The sequence below is a fragment of the Macrotis lagotis genome, chromosome 2, assembly GCF_037893015.1.
Source record: "Macrotis lagotis isolate mMagLag1 chromosome 2, bilby.v1.9.chrom.fasta, whole genome shotgun sequence".
Classification (NCBI taxonomy): Eukaryota; Metazoa; Chordata; class Mammalia; order Peramelemorphia; family Peramelidae; genus Macrotis; species Macrotis lagotis.
In genome coordinates this window covers 196,351,718-196,369,601 of record NC_133659.1, presented here as the reverse complement: position 1 = coordinate 196,369,601, position 17,884 = coordinate 196,351,718, and the positions used below count along the sequence as shown (strand labels likewise).

At 39.9% G+C, this 17,884-nt stretch overlaps 1 protein-coding gene across 15 annotated transcripts in view; it reads left to right on the top strand.

Annotated features, from left to right (window-relative positions):
• The window catches only part of GJC1 (gap junction protein gamma 1), a 67,468-nt gene that overhangs the window by 37,627 nt on the left and 11,957 nt on the right, over nt 1-17,884 (top strand). For 10 of the 15 annotated variants that reach the window (XM_074224335.1, XM_074224330.1, XM_074224327.1 and 7 more), the window contains one exon: nt 192-1,577. In XM_074224335.1, the coding sequence (XP_074080436.1) occupies nt 212-1,402 (1,191 nt within the window). In that variant the 5' untranslated portion in view covers nt 192-211 and the 3' untranslated portion in view covers nt 1,403-1,577. Of the gene's footprint in view, nt 1-191; nt 1,578-8,870; nt 10,968-17,884 lie in introns of those variants that run through there. The other 5 variants (XR_012475916.1, XR_012475915.1, XR_012475917.1 and 2 more) reach the window with 4 other exon arrangements.

Here is a 17,884-nt window from a genome sequence, read left to right as displayed (position 1 = left end):
TGAATTGAACTGGTCAGTGGAGATGAAGGGCAAAAGGCTGTTTATGCCATGATTCACTTTATTGGGTCTGCCTTGAGTATCCTAGAGTAAGGATGAGGGTGGTGCTGTACTTGCCAGTAGTGAATTCGTTCAAGTTTTTCAACACTTGTAGATTTTACTCTAGAGGTTTCCTTCTCCTTCTTTGTGTGCAGGGTAAGCCAATCTAGTCACCATGAGTTGGAGCTTCCTGACTCGACTGTTAGAGGAGATCCACAACCATTCCACATTTGTGGGGAAGATTTGGCTCACCATATTGATAGTCTTTCGGATTGTACTCACTGCTGTGGGTGGGGAGTCCATCTACTATGACGAACAAAGCAAATTTGTATGCAACACTGAACAGCCGGGCTGTGAGAATGTCTGCTACGATGCTTTTGCCCCTCTGTCCCATGTCCGCTTTTGGGTATTCCAGATCATCCTTGTGGCTACCCCCTCAGTGATGTATCTGGGCTATGCCATTCACAAGATTGCCAAGATGGAACACGGAGAGGCAGATAAGAAAGCAGCTCGGAGCAAACCCTATGCAATGCGCTGGAAGCAGCACCGGGCCCTGGAAGAAACGGAGGAGGACCATGAGGAAGACCCCATGATGTATCCAGAGATGGAATTAGAAAGTGAAAAAGAGAACAAGGAACAGAGTCAGCCTAAACCAAAGCATGATGGCCGGCGGCGGATTCGGGAGGATGGGCTCATGAAAATCTATGTGCTACAGTTGCTAGCAAGGACCCTGTTTGAGGTGGGTTTTCTGGTGGGGCAGTATCTTCTTTACGGCTTCCAGGTCCGCCCATTCTATGTGTGCAGCAGACACCCCTGCCCTCATAAAATAGACTGCTTCATTTCTAGACCCACAGAAAAGACCATCTTCCTGCTGATAATGTATGGTGTGACAGGCCTTTGTCTGATCCTCAACATTTGGGAAATGCTCCATTTGGGGTTTGGAACTATACGGGACTCACTAAATAGCAAAAGGAGAGAACTGGAAGATTCAGGTGCTTATAATTATCCTTTCACTTGGAATACTCCATCTGCTCCACCCGGCTATAACATTGTGGTAAAACCAGATCAGATCCAGTACACCGAACTGTCCAATGCTAAGATTGCCTACAAGCAGAACAAAGCCAACATTGCTCAGGAGCAACAATATGGGAGCAATGAAGAGAACCTCCCGGCGGACCTTGAGATGCTGCAGCGAGAAATCAAAGTGGCCCAGGAGCGCTTGGATCTGGCCATCCAAGCCTACAACCACCAAAACAACCGCCATGGTCCTCGGGAAAAAAAGTCCAAAGCCGGCTCCAAAGCTGGCTCCAACAAAAGCAGTGCCAGTAGCAAATCCGGGGATGGGAAGAACTCTGTCTGGATTTAATCTTGGCCAGGCTCATAACTTGTGCTTCTCTTCGTTTATGGTAAGCAGCAAGCGACTCACTGAATAATGACTTCCATTGAGTAAACATTTGGCTCTGGTTATCTTCAGGGATGTTTCGTGTTGGCCGGTGATCCGAGCTCAGGGGGACTTGGGGCCGGGAGGGGGGGACCGGGAAGTGGGAAAGAAGGGAAACAAAGCATTCCCAGGCACATGTTCTCAGCAATAACATGGTTGCAGAACTTTACCCTCATGTCTTCCAGATCTGGAAAAGAGCAGATATATTTAAATCATTCTTGTTGAACAGTTTTTTATGTACAGTATTATGGTACATTTTTAGTATGCTAATTTTCTTTTGTATTTGTACATTTGACCTCTGCAGTTATACTTTTATATTAAAGGAAAAAAAACTGTAATAGATAACGCCTAGCATTTGGCTAGTGTTATTATTACTTTGGTCAGCAGACTTTTGCCATGTGTTTAAAGTTATAATAGATGCAATTCTTAATAAAAGTGCCTCGTACTGTAGGAAAGGACATCAATTATAGGGAGGTCAGGAAGGAGCCCTGAGTGTGCAGATTTGAAAAGAAAACCCTGCAGCAATATGGCTAAGTTACTTCACTTTTCTTGACAGAGACAAATCCATATTGATCTTTTCTAGATACTCAAAATTGCCTCTTGTACAGGTGAAACAAACATAGTAGGAGAAAAGCCTGAATTACAAAAAATGAAGTAAAGTAGTGGGAGTGAGGAGTGCACACCCTATGAAAAGATTTGACAGAATTAGTGAACTTGCCTAATGCAGTAGCATACGAATTTTCTTTTAATAACCCAGCAATTGTTTTTTTACACAAAGGGAGGCATGCCTACATCTGGATAGGATGGCTTCCCTTAGAGTGTCCACACACTTTGTCAGCAAGCAAAGCCACATCTGAAAAATAGGCTTAGGAAGCAGGGAGATGAAATTATTTCTTGCCTGGATTGCCTTAAGTCTCCCTCCTGTAACCTGACTGGCCTCTCCTGAAGCCTGTAATAAACAGTTTCCTTTTTATATATTAGCAGGAAGTGTATAAACAGCCCTGCTTGTATGAATAATACTTAGAGCTACACAGGCTACAAAATTCCAGAGAGCCTAGAATCCAAGTCCCATGAATTTTAACTGGCCATGGGAACCCTGGCAGGGTAGGGAGAGTGATATGCCAGGATGACTTTGTTCCTGCTCAGAAAACCAATCCGGGCTGGTATTCTGGATATCTTGGCAAATAATTGGCATTTGTAAATGTAAAAGGAAGACTTTTCTGTGTTTACAGCCTGTGGCACTCTATTTTTTTGGCAAGAGGAGGCAGTCTTGTTTTTAAGATACTGATAATTTATGTGCATTTTTAGCTGGGTTTTTTTTGGGGGGGTTGATCTTAGCACTGGGTCATGTCAAAATGTTTGGCCTTCTAGTATTTTCACATTGTTTGTCCAAGAGGATAGAACCTTTTTTTTTTTAATTGCCTGGAAATGAAAGGAAAACCCAGGGACTTTTTCTCTGTTGAATCATTTCCAGAGAGATGTCTATTTGGACCTCACCTAGAGGTCTAACTCTAGGCCACAAATTCTCCAAAGCTCAGTTTCCTTATATGTAATGCCTAAGACCTGCCCAGCTGCCTTTCATTCAGTGAAATCCTAGAAGAAAGTGCTTCCCTTTTTTAAAATGGGTTTTTGCATCTCTCCATTGCTGACCAAAATATGTCATAACATGTGAATTACCTTTTAGTCATTCATGTTCACTTTAATGGTGCATTTTTTTTCTGCTTAGCAAAAAAGAGGATCCTCTGGGTCCCCCAGGCATCTTAAAACAAAAGTAACCAAGCAAGGCAGAAGGGACAATATTCTGGAAATGAAATCCATAGATACATGACAGATAAATAATTTAAACAGTTTCTTTAGAAGCAAAGGCTTAAGAAGAAAATTTATCACCATTCACTTTAAAGAAACATGCAAGATTTTAGCTTCCCAAACCTAGTCAAGAAAGGATTACCTTTAATTAATTCATCTTTTGAGGCATAGTGGAATTCCATGTAGCTCACTTACTTGGAGGAGGAATTTGGGGAAAAGTCTAGAGAAGAGCAGAATAGCTTAGCCAGGAAAAAAATAAGTCAGGGGAGAAAGGAAGAACCAACCTGGCAAAGACATTTGAAACCTGGTGTGCCTAAGGAGCACAGTTCCTGCCCCCAGTTCTTCTATTTTTGTGAGAATTGTTCTCTCTTTTGAATCTCCTCATTTATGACTCTTGAACATCTTAGATGGGAACTGCAGTTGTGTAAAAAACAACTTCTCCCTATCGCCTCTACTTCATTTATATGACATGACTTTACTGATGGTTGGTACCTCTTTTCTCAGCAGGCTTTCTTTCAGTTTTGCTTGTATGAAGTGTTCAAACTATTCCAACAATTCATTGTTTCTAGGAGCCTACCTGTTTGCCTCAGATTTACAAGAAATTCATAGGATTCATATCCCAGTTTATACACTAAATATTGGACCACCAATAATATTTCCCACAAAAAAGAATAGAATTAAGGTACTTTTTGCTCATTTTATTTACTTCAGCATAGACTTTGATTGCATTTTTGCTTAGCTTGTTATGGAGTGCAGTACTGCTCAGACAGATCATTCTGATTGATTTTTCCTTGTATTGGAGAACTTCAGAGTCTGACCTTTAACCAAACCTGCTCTATCCTTCCGGAGGGTGCTTGTGTAGTGAAAGGACTGGTAGAGTAGAGAATTTCAGTCTTTGAAGGGTGGTTGCATTTATTTTTAGTGCAGTGTTCACTTTCTTTGATCCATATTGTAAATGTACCATTTGGAAGGGATTCATCAAAGAAATATTTAAGAAGCCTTTTTCTTGGGGGAAGTCTTGAAGGAAAAAGGCTAACACAAGAAAAAGCAGACACTTCCCATGAATTAAATGCTAATGCTTTTTATTTCATTTGATTTGATTGCCTTTTAAGGGTTAAGAGTCTTACTTGGTTCTGTAGTCTTTGTTCATTCAACAACCATAAGATCTTGGAAGCATTTTCCTTGACTGTGGAATTATATTCAGTTATGAAAACCTCTACCTTTCTGAAAGTGTTTCTTACAATTGGGATGGACAAAAGGATCAGTGACTATATTTTCCCAAAAAGCTTTGGATGTGTTGAGTAAAGTAGTTTTGTATTTCTGTCTTACCTCCCTCCACCATCTTTGTTCACTATCCATATTTCTCTCTGAAGGAGGAGATAAGAGTGATTTGTTTGCTAAAACCCCAGTCTGGGACCTGTTGCTCCTGGTTCAATATCACATTCCTCACCTTTTTTATTTTTCCTTTCTTTATGTTGTAACCTTGGGCAAACCAATTTGTTTCTTTGTCCAAGTTTCAGGAACAGTATCTATAAAACAGGGACAAAGTAACTGTCTCTTGCCTACCTCACAGGGATGTTGTGAGGGTTGGTCTCCGCAGAGCTCCTGGAGAACTTTCAAGGATACCAGGACCAAGTATTATTGTTGTCATTATTTTATCATCTGTCCAAGTCTGGGATTTGAACTGTTAAGATACACATTCAGTTTAAAAAAATTGGTTAATGATAATCAAATGTCCCTCCAGTGCCACAGGTGACAGGACTCAACAGCCTTTTAATAGACCTGGGAAACCTTATTAACCCAAGCTGTTTTCTGAGAAAGGGTTTTACTTCAGCAGCTGTAGCATTCTGTCTACCCAAGAGCCCCCACCAGCTGCTGGAATTTCCACTCTTTGTGCTCTTTGCATTACATTGTGATGCCACCTCTTTCTAAGAAGAGCATCTGCAATTAATAAGCAGGTGGGGGAAGAGGAGAGGGAGGCAGCTAATTTTCAGTAAAAAGCCAAGTATCTGAAACTTCCCCTTCCTCTTTGGAAGGACTTTTGATAAGATGTTTGTTTACCAGTGATCTTCCCAGTGACAGAGGAAATTATCTGAGGGTAATGATTCAGACCTCTCAGCAGTGGTGAAGTGATAAGGATGAGGTGTTAGATAGAGGGCTTTTTCCTTCACCTGTTTGGTATCCCCCTGTATGGTTTGTGGTTACTTTTAAGCTCAGTTAAAATGACCCACGACCTTTTTGCTTTCAGGAAGTGGACCTTATGTATATATTGATGGAACCTGACAGTGTCTTTTATTTTATCCTTTTCTAATCATGTAATCTCATGAGAAAAATCCTTCCCCTTTCAAAAAAAAATCCCAAAAAACCCTGATTGAGGGCTATAACAGAAACTACATTGCTGAAATTTTGGCAATCCCAATTCATTCATGCCAGTAAATCTTTCTTAATTTACTGGCCCTATCAAATTTTGGAATCATTAAACTGAGCTTGCTTGTCATTCATTCTATCTGCACATCATGGAGACCTTAAAATGTAATTTGCTGCTTCCTAGACAGCTCTTTCTCCTCTGTTATGTTAAATACGTTTAATTCATGCACATTCCATGTTTACAGGTAATAACCAACCAATTCCTCAGAGGAGCAAAACTATATATAGTGTTACAGAATCCAAACAACCAAAGAAAATTGTTTTCAGCTCCAGTCCAAAAATCCTACAGAAATAAAAATAGGAATTATATTTTTTTCAGGATGAGACTACTTGTTTTGGTTGAGTAAGGGCCATGGGCCATGTCTGCTTGTGTCCTTTGCAGAAGATTGGAAATCTTTTCTCATATTTTACTCAGTCGTGTTTTATGTAACAAGCCTTTCATGGAAGTCTCTACCTCAGGCACTAATTATTTATAGTTGTACTTAGCAAATGAATATTGAACCAAATTAGCTGGGATCTCCAACTTCCTAGGGCAATTCAAACAGAAAACCCAATTAAGTTAACCAACGACCTAATGTTATTTAGTGTATGAAAATTGGAAAGTGCATGAATAGCTGGCGAACTATCCATTCCAGTACCAAAGATCACACATTTCTGATTTTATTCTCTCTGTGGTTAATGTAAAGCTTTATGGCAGAGGCAAACCCTGTGTCCAGGGATTCGTCTCCAGTAAGGTTTTGTTTTTGAAAGAATGTTTTGTCAGTTCCAAATACAGTTTAGAAGATTCATTTGTGGTCTGTGCATCTTTTTCCAAAACTTGAAACCCATTAGTAATCCAGCTACCGGAAAATGTTGTGTTTCAGATTTTCCCCATTCTTTGTATAAAATAATGCCACCAAGAACTTAATGGTTTTAGTTATAGCATTTGATACCAGATTCTCTTCTTCAGTGTTCCTGGTAAGTTGATCTCAGTGGGAATGCTTGTGCAGAAAATCCCCCAAGAATAAAATTGCCTCAGAAAACTGCCCTACAGTCACATGTACCCTTCTGAGGTGGCCCCTTGGGAATAGCTGGGCTAATAACATGCTTGGGTCATGATCATTTAGAAAGTGATCTTTGGTAGGAAGGAGTTTAAATGTAGAGGGAAAGGCTCAGGAAATCAGATCTTCCACATCACATCTCTTTCTTCCCCTGCATCTCTTCAGTGGTTTTCCTGGAGAGTCTGCCTCAAGGAGGTTTGTGGATAAGCCGCCTTACCATGGTGCAGTTCAGAATTGTAAGTGGTATTCTGACTTCCTCCAAGAAGAAGACTAAAGGTTGATTCCAAATCTTTAAAGGCTGCATTGATCTTGTTTTCCCATGAGCTGCTCAACAGTTGTTAATGGTGATGGAACAGGCATAGATTCTTCTTGAGAAATCTGACTCAACCTAACCATATTTGTTAAAAAAAAAAAATTAGGAAAAAAAACCAAAACAGTAGAATACGAGTGTCTAGAATACCTCGAGTCACTCTAATTTTTCCATTAGCTTCCTGTAGACTCCCAGTAAATTTGTCAAAGTCCAGATTTGTGTAACAACAGAACAAAAGGGTAACTGTCCAAGTCACATGTGTGAATTCCTAAACACTGAGAATTAAAACCAATTTTTCCAAATGTTCCTGAGGAAATATGTTAAGCCTCAGATACCTTCCATGGATATCTCATTAATTGGTACATATTAGTTCACCCATTCTTTATTTGGAGAAAATAATTTGGGAAATAATTAGTATAGCGCTAAACCCTATAAAGATGGAGATTTTGCTGAGAACAGGAACTGGTTTCCAGTCTGGATTTCCAAATTCTTCCCCAGTGTTGTAGTCAAATCTCTTTGTCGTGTTTGGTCATATTCAGATTTTTGGAATGTCATTTGGAGTTTTCTTGACAATAGTTTGCCATTTCCTTCTCTAGTTCATTTTTCAAATGAGCAGCTGAGGCAAACAGGGTTAAGTGACTTAACCAGGGTCATGTAGCTGGTAAGTATCTGAGGTTGGATTTGAACTCATGAAGGTGAGTCAAGCCCAATACTCTATCCACTGTACCACCTTGCTACCCAAACCTCCTTAGTCTTCAGAAAGTAGGATTTCAATCTTAAATGTGTGATTCAGGTAAAAGGAGCATAATAGAGTCTTGAGATGCATACTTAAAGGGAAAGTATTTTTTGCTAGCAGTAGCTTTAACTCTAGAATGGGCCTGAACTTTAAGTGAATATTTCCTGTCTTCCCTTCCTTTCTTAATGATCTCTGACTTCTGTGTACAACCAAAATGGAAAGAAACATTCCACCCCAAATGTGAAATAAGCCATTTTTGTAGTTGGACTTTGTGGGACTCATTCTACTACCACCACCACCACCCCCACACACAGAGTGAGATCTTTGTGGAAACTGAAAAAAAGGGAAGTCCCTTAAATTTACTACATCACCAGAGGTAAAATCATGGAGATATTTTAAAATTTATTTTTATTAAAGAATATTACTTGAGTTTTACAATTTTCCCCCCAATTTTACTTCCCTCCCCCCACCCACCCCCCACAGAAAGCAATCTGTCAGTCTACTAAACCATGGAGATTTTTTATCCAAACTGCAACCCCATCTCCTAAAGCAGTGGAATAGACCCAATCAGGGTTTATTTTATCATTTCTTGTCATATTTTGCCTACCCTCCAAATACTGTCATAAGAATTCTATGAGGAGGGAAGTACAGAAGAGAGATACCCTTTAGGGATCCCCACAGGGGAAAGCTGACCCAAGAAGAGAGCCCTTCCTGCTTTCCTCCAAGCTTAGCTGAACCCCCAGAAGTGCACTTGACTGTTTGTCTCCTGGGGCCATCACAGAGGGCTGAGGAAGCTGACAGTCTTCAACTCTGAGCAAGGCGGAAAACCAGGCAACTGTCCATAACTGATTTGAAAGCACATCCAGTGACCCAGTTGGGGCCTGACCCCAGGGGAAGAGTACAGATTTAGATGTGGAAATTTTTTTTTTTAATACTGGAAATTTATCTTTGTACAAAGAACATGGAGAAACTCAAAGGGCTGCTTTGGTCTATCCTGTCTTTCCACACCAGTCTGATGTTAGATCCTGTGCCCAGGAACTGGAAATAATAATCAAGGTCTTGTATCCCTGACAGGGAACTACCTCAGTGGGCACTAAGGACTGTGAAAGGTGAAAGCCCCAGAAGGCAGGTGAGTGCAGTTTGTGAGTAGACTGTTTGGTTTACTCTTGTTGGATGGGATGTGTTGTTTTTTTTTTTAAACAGTCTTGATTCTAGAACTCGAAGAGCCATTGGGAAATGAAAAGTACGGGATCTGATGGAATCATAATCTTTTATTTCATCTACTATCCTATCATGGAGGAGATGGGAATTTACTTAGATGAGAATTGGAGAACTGGAATTTTCATTAGCTGCTAAAGTTGAGAGTCCTAGATAAAAATCATTCCTCTAGAGCTGGAAGAGACTGTTCAACAGCTGCAGAAACAGACCCAGAAATGGGAAATGTCAACATGGGCAGCAGAACCCAGAAATGAAACCAGTTTTAAACCAAACTACTCAGCCAACTTTTTTTTTTTTTAAGTTTTAGTTTTTGCAAGGCAGTGAGGTTAAATGACTTGTCCAAGGTCACAAAGCTAGGGAATTAGTGTTTGAGACGGGATTTGAACTCAGGTAGTCCTGACTCCAGGGCCGGTGTTCTATCCATTGTTGCCTAGCTGCCCCTGAGCCAACTTATAAAGAAAATTTATATGAGAATGCTAAACCATTAATTATAAGAATTGTTGACTTTAACTTGTCAACCCAGAGTGGGGGAGGGGGAAGCAGGTTATGACTTGAAAAGGTTTTTTTTTTTGGGTGAGTTAGGCTAAGAATCATTTTGACCTTCAGTGCAAATAAAGTGATAGAAGATCCTTGTTAAAGGATAGAAGGTCTTGTTAAGCAAGTGGGGCTCCTCACCTAACAAAGTTATGGAAATACTGCCTGGCCCCCTCAAGTTGGCCCAGAATAAGTATCTAATAGCTCATTGCTACTATTCAGGCAAGGCTTGGGATTCTAGTAAAGGTAAGAGGATAGGCCACCCTCAGAGAAACACTTTAAAGGTGGTGACCCCCACTTGCCAACATTACCCATTTCTTACATAAAGATTATTGTGGGGAATGTACTGCTAGATAGGAAATACTAATGTAAGGCATTCAAGGACTTTAGAATGAATTGAGGGGCCCTCAGGTTAGCTTCTTGAAGCTGACAGGAAGGTATTTTGTTAGTATATAAATTATCCAGCAAGGGAGTGCATCTGAAATGCCCAACAGCCCTCTCATTTCTTCTGTTAACTGGTACTGTATGTGCACCACTGGAAGCTCCTCACCCTACAGACACCTGAACTGTTCCCCTGATGATCAAGCCCCCTTTTTCTTTGTACAGGTGGTTTCCTTAAAAACTTCTTTTCTTCCCAATCCCTGTCCCAAGAAAATATCCACGACTGTATCTTTGAAATATTGATTGTGTGGGTCTTGTCATTCTGATGTCACATATACTCCATGCTGCTCTGAAGTCATTTTAAACCCTGCCCTCTTCCAGATTTTAGTTTCCTTAAAAGCAGAAAGATGTATACATGCATGTGATGAACCTCTTATTCTCAACACTCAAGGATATCTCTAAAGCCCTTAGCACTGTCCTAAAAAAACAGTCAGATGTAGGCAGAAGTATTGATTTTCTCAGAATCAGACCCTGAAGATTTAGCTTAAAGCTCATTGATATGGTAGAGGAGCTGACTGTTTTGTGAATAAATAGAATATTTCCATCTCCTGTGCTTTTGCACAGGACTGCATTTATTTAGTCTTATTTCCCCCTGTATTTAAGCTCACTTTGCAAGCTAAGAACACACTGAACAACTTGCTGAGGTGTCTTAGACATGTTAAGAAATAGGAAAGAAAAAGAGAAACCAATAAGGATTTCATTCTAGGACATACATGGACCAGTCTTGTGGGCCAGACCATTTTTTGTAGGACACTGGATCAGATAGAATGCAGAAAATCTTTTTTTAATTATATAGTTATATTTGTTTTACAATGATATACAACAGTAGTTTCTGCCATCAATTTATGGTAAAGTTAAGAAAGCTTTGAATAGAAATAGTGTGGAACACCTGAGTTATCTATTATACATTGTGTGTGTCCCAGAAAAAAGTATGGCATGCTCCCTCACCACAGAGACTCACCAGAAAGAAGAGGACAAGTAAGTCAAAAAAAAATTACAGCGTTTATTTAATGTTTTAAGATATGAAAATACTTTAAAAATATTCGTTTTATTTTCACAACAGCCCTGGAAGATGAGGAAACTGAGGCAGACAGAAGTTAAGTGACTTGCCCATGGTCATACAGCTAGTGTCTTGAGGCCAAATTTCTTATTCCAGATCCAACCACTGCACCACCCACAGCACAAGGTTGTACAGACTAAGTGCCACCAAAATTGTCTTAGGAATTCAAAGGAACAAGCAGACCTTCAGAACCTTGAATAATTGACGTTAGCTATGTGGTGGAACTTCTTCTAGACCTTGAAGGATAGAAAGAAGTGAAAGTGAAGTAGAGAGAATTCAAGGCAGGAGAAATGGTGTGTGGGAAATATTATGCTACCTAAAGAGTACATGAGTATACTGAATAAAGAGTTGGCCTCTAGAGTTGGGAAGACCCAAGTTCAAATGCTGCCTTGAAACTGTATGACCTTGAACAAGTAATTTTGCCCTGTCCTCAGTTTCCTCATCTGTAAAATGATAACTCTGATAAGAGTTTTTGAAAGGAGCAGATGAGATGCTATGTGTCAAATGCTTTACACTAGTTCTTATTGTTGTTATTATGCCCAGATCAATGAGATTCACAAATAGCATGGTCTGGTGGAGAGAACTTTTTTTTTTTAGATTTTTTTAGATTTTTTTTTAGATTTTTTTTTCCCAGGGCAAATGGGGTTAAGTAGCTTGCCCAAGGTCACACAGCTAGGTAATTATTAAGTGTCTGAGGCCAGATTTGAACCCAGGTACTCCTGACTCCAGGGCGGGTGCTCTATCCACTGCTCCACCTAGCCACCCCAAGAACTTTGGATTTTGAGACAAGTGTTATGTTTGTCCACCTATGTGACCTTGGGAAAGTCAGTTACCCTTTCCCTCAGTTTGCTTATCTGAAAAGTGAAGGAGTTGAACAAGATGACCTCGAAGGTCTCTTCCAGCCTGGAAATACTGAATAAATAAGGTCTAAATGGTAGGAGCTGAAAGACTGGTTATAAGAAGTCAGTGGAGAGAACATGGAGGCAGAGAGGCAAGGAATGATAGGGTCATGATGATGATTCATATTTCCATAGTACCTTAGAAAATACTGGAGGGTTTACAAAATTCTTCACTGTCACCCTGTGGCCCCCTTTACAAAGACTATAAGCAGCTAAGTGACTTATCTTGGCCCATTTATAAGGGCCAGATTTGGAATCTGAACTCAGCTCTAATGAATGATTCCAATTTAAGCATTCTTCCTATGGAACGATAGTCCTTCTTACAAATGCAAAGCTGTGTTTTTAAAAGATGAGCCTAGCAATGTTTTTTTGGAATTTGGGAGGGAGATTATTAGCAGTATTGCATGTACTATTTGTGTGACCCTGGGGGGAGTCCTTTAACTCTCTTTGCCTCAGTTTCTGCATCTGTAAAACAAACTAGAGAAGATGGCAAACCACTCCAGTATCTTTGCTAAGAAACCCCAAATGAGGGGCGGCCAGGTGGCGCAGTGGACAGAGCACCAGCCTTGGAGTCAGGAGGACGGGAGTTCAAATCCAGCTTCAGACACTTAATAATTACCTAGCTGTGTGGCCTTGGGCAAACCACTTTTCCCCATTACCTTGCAAAAAAAAAAAAAAACAACTTAAAAAAAACCCAAATGGGTTCATAGATTGTTGGATGTGATAGAAAAAAAATGTATAAGGTGAACAGGTCCAGGACTAGTGAATGGCAGTGCAGATGGAAAAGAAGGAAGGGAAGGAAGTCTTGATAGGACTTGACTGATTAGTCCTGGGGGAAGAACCAGTGATGGTTCTAAGGACAACATGGAGCCATAGGCAGGGTGAAAATTTGGTTCCTTATCCCCAGGCTAGAGTCAACTTTTTTTTTTGCAAGGCAGTGGGTTAAGTGAGTTGCCCAAGGTCACACAGCTAGGTAATGTGTCTGAGGTTGGATTTGAACTCCAAGGCTGGTGCTCTATCTACTGCATCAACTAGCTGCCCCTAGGATCCTTGTATTCTCGGGAACTAGAAAGGGAAGTATCCCTGGCACCCATGAAGTGGGTGCCACAGTCAAAATTATTTTTCCTGACCTAAGTTCATAAAAATTTACATTGTAGATTCTGAAAAACATAAAGGAGGGTGTATATGGTAGATCAGACTGAGCCTGCCCAAGTTTTCAATTCACTTTTTTGCCTTCATGCCTCCATGTGTACACACACACACACACACACACACACACACACACACACACACATCCTCAGTCTCCCAACCACCCTCTTGCTTCCCATACTCATGCATCTTTGCTCTACCCACAACCCTCAGACTCCACCAGCTTCAGAGTTTGTCCCTCTGATTGGCCAGAAATGGCTTGGGATGAGTTCTGGAGCACAACCTCAGACATCTTGATTTCAGAGGCAGCTTGATCCAGGTCCTACCTAAGGGGAAAAAGAGTTATCCTTTTACAGTGTTCAGGCTGGAGGGAAGGCAGAAAGCCCTTGTGGGATGAGTTTATTTTTAAACCCAAGTGGGTAGAGACAATAGGAGGAAGATAGCGATCTCAAGGAGACTGAAGGTTGACATTCATCAGACATTTGGGAAGAAGACTAATTTACAGGCAGCCCAAGGAGCTTCTATTCCAGTGGTGGAAGGCTGGAGTCATATGATTAGTTAGGGTGGAAAAGTAAGGATGAGAGTAACAAAGAGTTAACATTTTAGAAAAAAAACCTAGAAACAGCCCCCCCCCGGGGGGGAGGGGAGGCTCTAGGTCATTGAAGAGTTTCTAATCTCCCTTTGTTTTTCTGTTGACTTGCTGTCTCATTCTACTTCATATTAACAAATCGAGTTTAAAAAGCATTTTACAGTTTGCACACTTCACATCCATAGTTGATGTGAACCTTACAGCAATCCTGTGAGCTAAGTAAGAGATCACCACCATTTTGCAGATGGTGAGAGTCTCGGGGAGCTTGTCCAGTTTTACACAGCTAGTATTTGTTGAAACTGGGATCCTATCCCTCTGAGATGCTACAGCTATTTATCTGTAATCAGGGCTTCTTGGGACAGCATAAGAATAAATACATTTGTGACCTTAGTAAAATTTTGTAGTAATGGTGTACACTGTTGAGAGCATTCCAGTCATAACTGGTTTCCAGCAAGATCACTCTTCAAATCCAAAGTCCTGAGACTCCTAGAACTTCCCTACCTTTGGACTCAGGAAAAGGAGGAGCTGAGCTTCTAGGCAGCTCTTTGGCATAGACAGGACTATTAATTTACCTTCAGAAACTTTAAAAAAAATGTTGATTTCACTAAACTACCTGTTTAGTGCCTTACCAATCAAAATTCCAAAAGAATTAATGAGTTAGAAAAAGTTGTAAGTAAATTCATATAGGGAAATAAAAAGTCAAGAATTTCCAGGGAGTTAATGAAAAAAAGTACAAAAGAAGGGGGCTTAGCCCTACCTGATCTAAAATTATATTATAAAGCATTAGTCACCAAAACTGTTTGGTATTGGCTAAGAAACAGAAAACAGAGTGGTGGCCCAGTGGAATAGACTAGGTGCAATAGCAGGAAACTGTGTAGGATGAATTTACCCTTAAATAAAATTTGGAGATTTCTCAAGGTATGAAGAGAAAAGTTTTATTCAATTCTCGAGAATTGGACCCCCTTGCTCTGTCTTAAACATGGAGAGAGAGAAAAGGGGTAAAGAGCAGGAAATCCAAGATTCATTTATCCAAGTGAGATCCCCCCCTAATGACCCATCCTCATTAGTGAGGAATGTGGTCTTCACAATCTATTACTCTAAAGAAAAAGCATATAATTCAAACAGAGACAGGTTCTCCCCCTCCAGGACAGGAAATATAGAACCATCTGGATTTGTCCAGATAAGACAGGGTCAATTTACTCTTTACATTCTGGTCAAGGTAACATAAAATTGCTTGTCAGGGGAGGAGGGGCAGAAGGGACATAACACACAGCTTTAACTATTTCTAATCTATAATATTCTACTGAAGAAATTTCATACTTTATCCCATTCAATCCCTCTTTATTTTGATGAGATTTCTTCAAATAGCTGTAATATAGATTCACATTGTTGGTCCATCTATCTGATATCCTCATTTTCCTTGCAAGTCCACATTAACTCGTCATCGTTTCCCTTAAGTCCCCTTTTTGTGCATTTTTACAAGGGATCCAGGTACCATCATTAATCTCACATGAGCCTAAGGTCACCCATCTCTAAGTTGTACAGTCCAGAATATATGTTACCCTGCTTCTGAACATGTCTAGATATTTGCTACTCCCCAGGCAAATATCCTGACCAGTAGTTATCAACAATAGTCAACCTGAACTGACTTAGCCATATGCCACTGGTGTCTCTCTCCTCTGGCTCAGAATTGGTTTTCTAAGTGAATTCTTTCATGTTTGCTCAACCCCTTAAAACCTTTAGCAGGGGGAGGGAAGCAAGATTGGAGGGAAAATTGTAAAACTCAATATCTTTAATAAAAATAAATTTAAAAAAAAACCTTTAGCAGGCCACATTTTCCAGAGTCAGGGGGAAGTTACAGATAAACAATGTACACATAGGTGAGAAATGTTGATGAATTGGTCCAGTGTCTCTCCTCTCTTCTCTTCTCTCCTGGAGACCTCCAATGTCCTGCATCTTCTAAATCTGTTCCAAAAAGTCCTCTCCAGCTCAGGTGACTAGCTGAGACTTTTGTCTTCTGGTAAAGAAACTGCTTAACATTTTAACTCAGATCAAAACTCATGTTTTCTTCTCAAGACAATGAGATTTTGGGGCTTATTGCAATTTACATTTTACCTTATTGCCATATTGATGCACATACTTAACTTTAACACAATAAACTTTCATTAGTGTTTTACTTATATGAGCAAACTCCCAAAGAGAATTGTCATACTGTCTTTTTTTTTTTAAGTTTTTTTGGCAAGGCAAATGGGGTTAAGTGGCTTGCCCAAGGCCACACAGCTAGGTAATTATTAAGTGTCTGAGACCACATTTGAACCCAGGTACTACAGGTACTCCTGACTCCAAAGCCGGTGCTTTATCCGCCACCTAGCCACCCCTTGTCATACTGTCTTAAGCTAGTAACATACATTCAACAATCATCTTAGTTCAGAGTACCCAGTGTATGGTTTAAACATAAAACAATCTTAGCCTTTGCTCTTATTACAATAATGGCTCAAACATCCTTAACCAAAATGAAATTTTTCAAAATATTCTCAAATATACCATTGATTTTCCTTTTCCTGTTATACTTATCTGACACACATTCCTTTCCTTAAGCTAGGTCTAATTATCCTAAGAATTTCCCGTTCTTCTTACCTAAATATTACTTTTAAATAAAATTAAAGAACTTAATTCCTATTTTAACATGAAGCTGTTAGCAGGTGTCAGCCACACACCTAACACACCTAATCTCTGGCTATTAGATCCAATTCACCTAAAATTTCATTTTCTAGTTTACTTAGTAACTAACTATAAAGATCCAGGACATTAAAGGAAAATTCCTTTACAGATATAAGTACTGAATGTCAGTGTACAGGCAGAGGTCACACGGACAAGTCAAATGTCTTAGGCCAGATTTATTCTTCCAGGTGAGATATCCAAATGTCATTTTGGGGAAATCAAGTCAGAGGGGTCCAAACTCAGCCATACTGAGAAGTCGCCCCTTTGGCTGCACATCCCAGTCATCTGACATCTTGGCTGCAAAAACATGACATTTACCCAGTAGCATTTACTTTTGCTGACCATCCTGGTATCTGATATAAAAAAGAAAATTGATTAAAAGTCCCCTTCTAAAATAGTTGTTTTACCTAATTAGATCTCCAAGTGAATCCACTTCACAATTTAGATTGGGGGGGGGGTCATAATCAGTTCCCTTCCCTACACATATATCACATATATGTACTCTAAGTATCCCTGTCATCAGAATACATTAAATAGGGTTACTTTCAAAACATTCAAAAGCAGTCAAGTTCTACCAGGATTTGGAGTATTACTTGAGAGATTTTAGCTGTAAAGGCAGGGCCTTTGTCTGACCTCATTCCTAGCTGGAGGCCAAATTGGGGAGGGGCTCATTTAGAATTTTTTTTTAAACTACTTCCAAGGCTGTTTCATTAGCTTCTACCCTTTCTGAAAGTGTGTCAACAAAAACCAAGAGATACTCAAAACCTGCTGCAGGAGTTTTTACTATCTCTATTGTTTTTGAGAGAAGAATTTTTCTGCCAGTTCCCCACCATCCTTCTGCTACTATCTCCCCTTTTTATTCATCGAAGGAATCTTCTGAGGGGTGAGTAGGCTGGTTCAGGGGGAAGGGGAAACAGGTCTAGGAATGTTCGTTACCTTCCCTGCTATGGCATTCCCCCCTTTTGATTTATCAAAGGAATCTTCCAAGGGGGAAACAGACAGGACCTGGTGACAGGTGGGGGATGGGGTTTGGAAATTCAGGGGCTGAGGTCTCCAAATTTAACAAAACAGTCATAAGTGTGACACATTAAGAACTAGATTTCACAAAATAATCTTTCCATTGTGACAATTATACCTGGACCTATGGATCTAGAGCAAGGTTCAACACATTTAAAATTTCAGGGAACCCAGAGGATCATGCTTTGATAATTTCCTTCATTAACAATCATTAATTCCAAGTGACATCATTACAGTAAAATAGTTTATATTTCCAAAAGCAGATCACATGTTAACACCTCCAATTTTACTTAATTGATAAGTCATCTAATTAGGGTTACATAATTTTTAATTTCCTAATCATTTTCCAAAGCCCCTCAGTTTTATTCAATATCATTGGAAAGGGTATCTTGCAGTTAAGATATAATGTAAACATAAAATTCTTAACCTACATGAAACGTAACATGTAGACATCTCATTC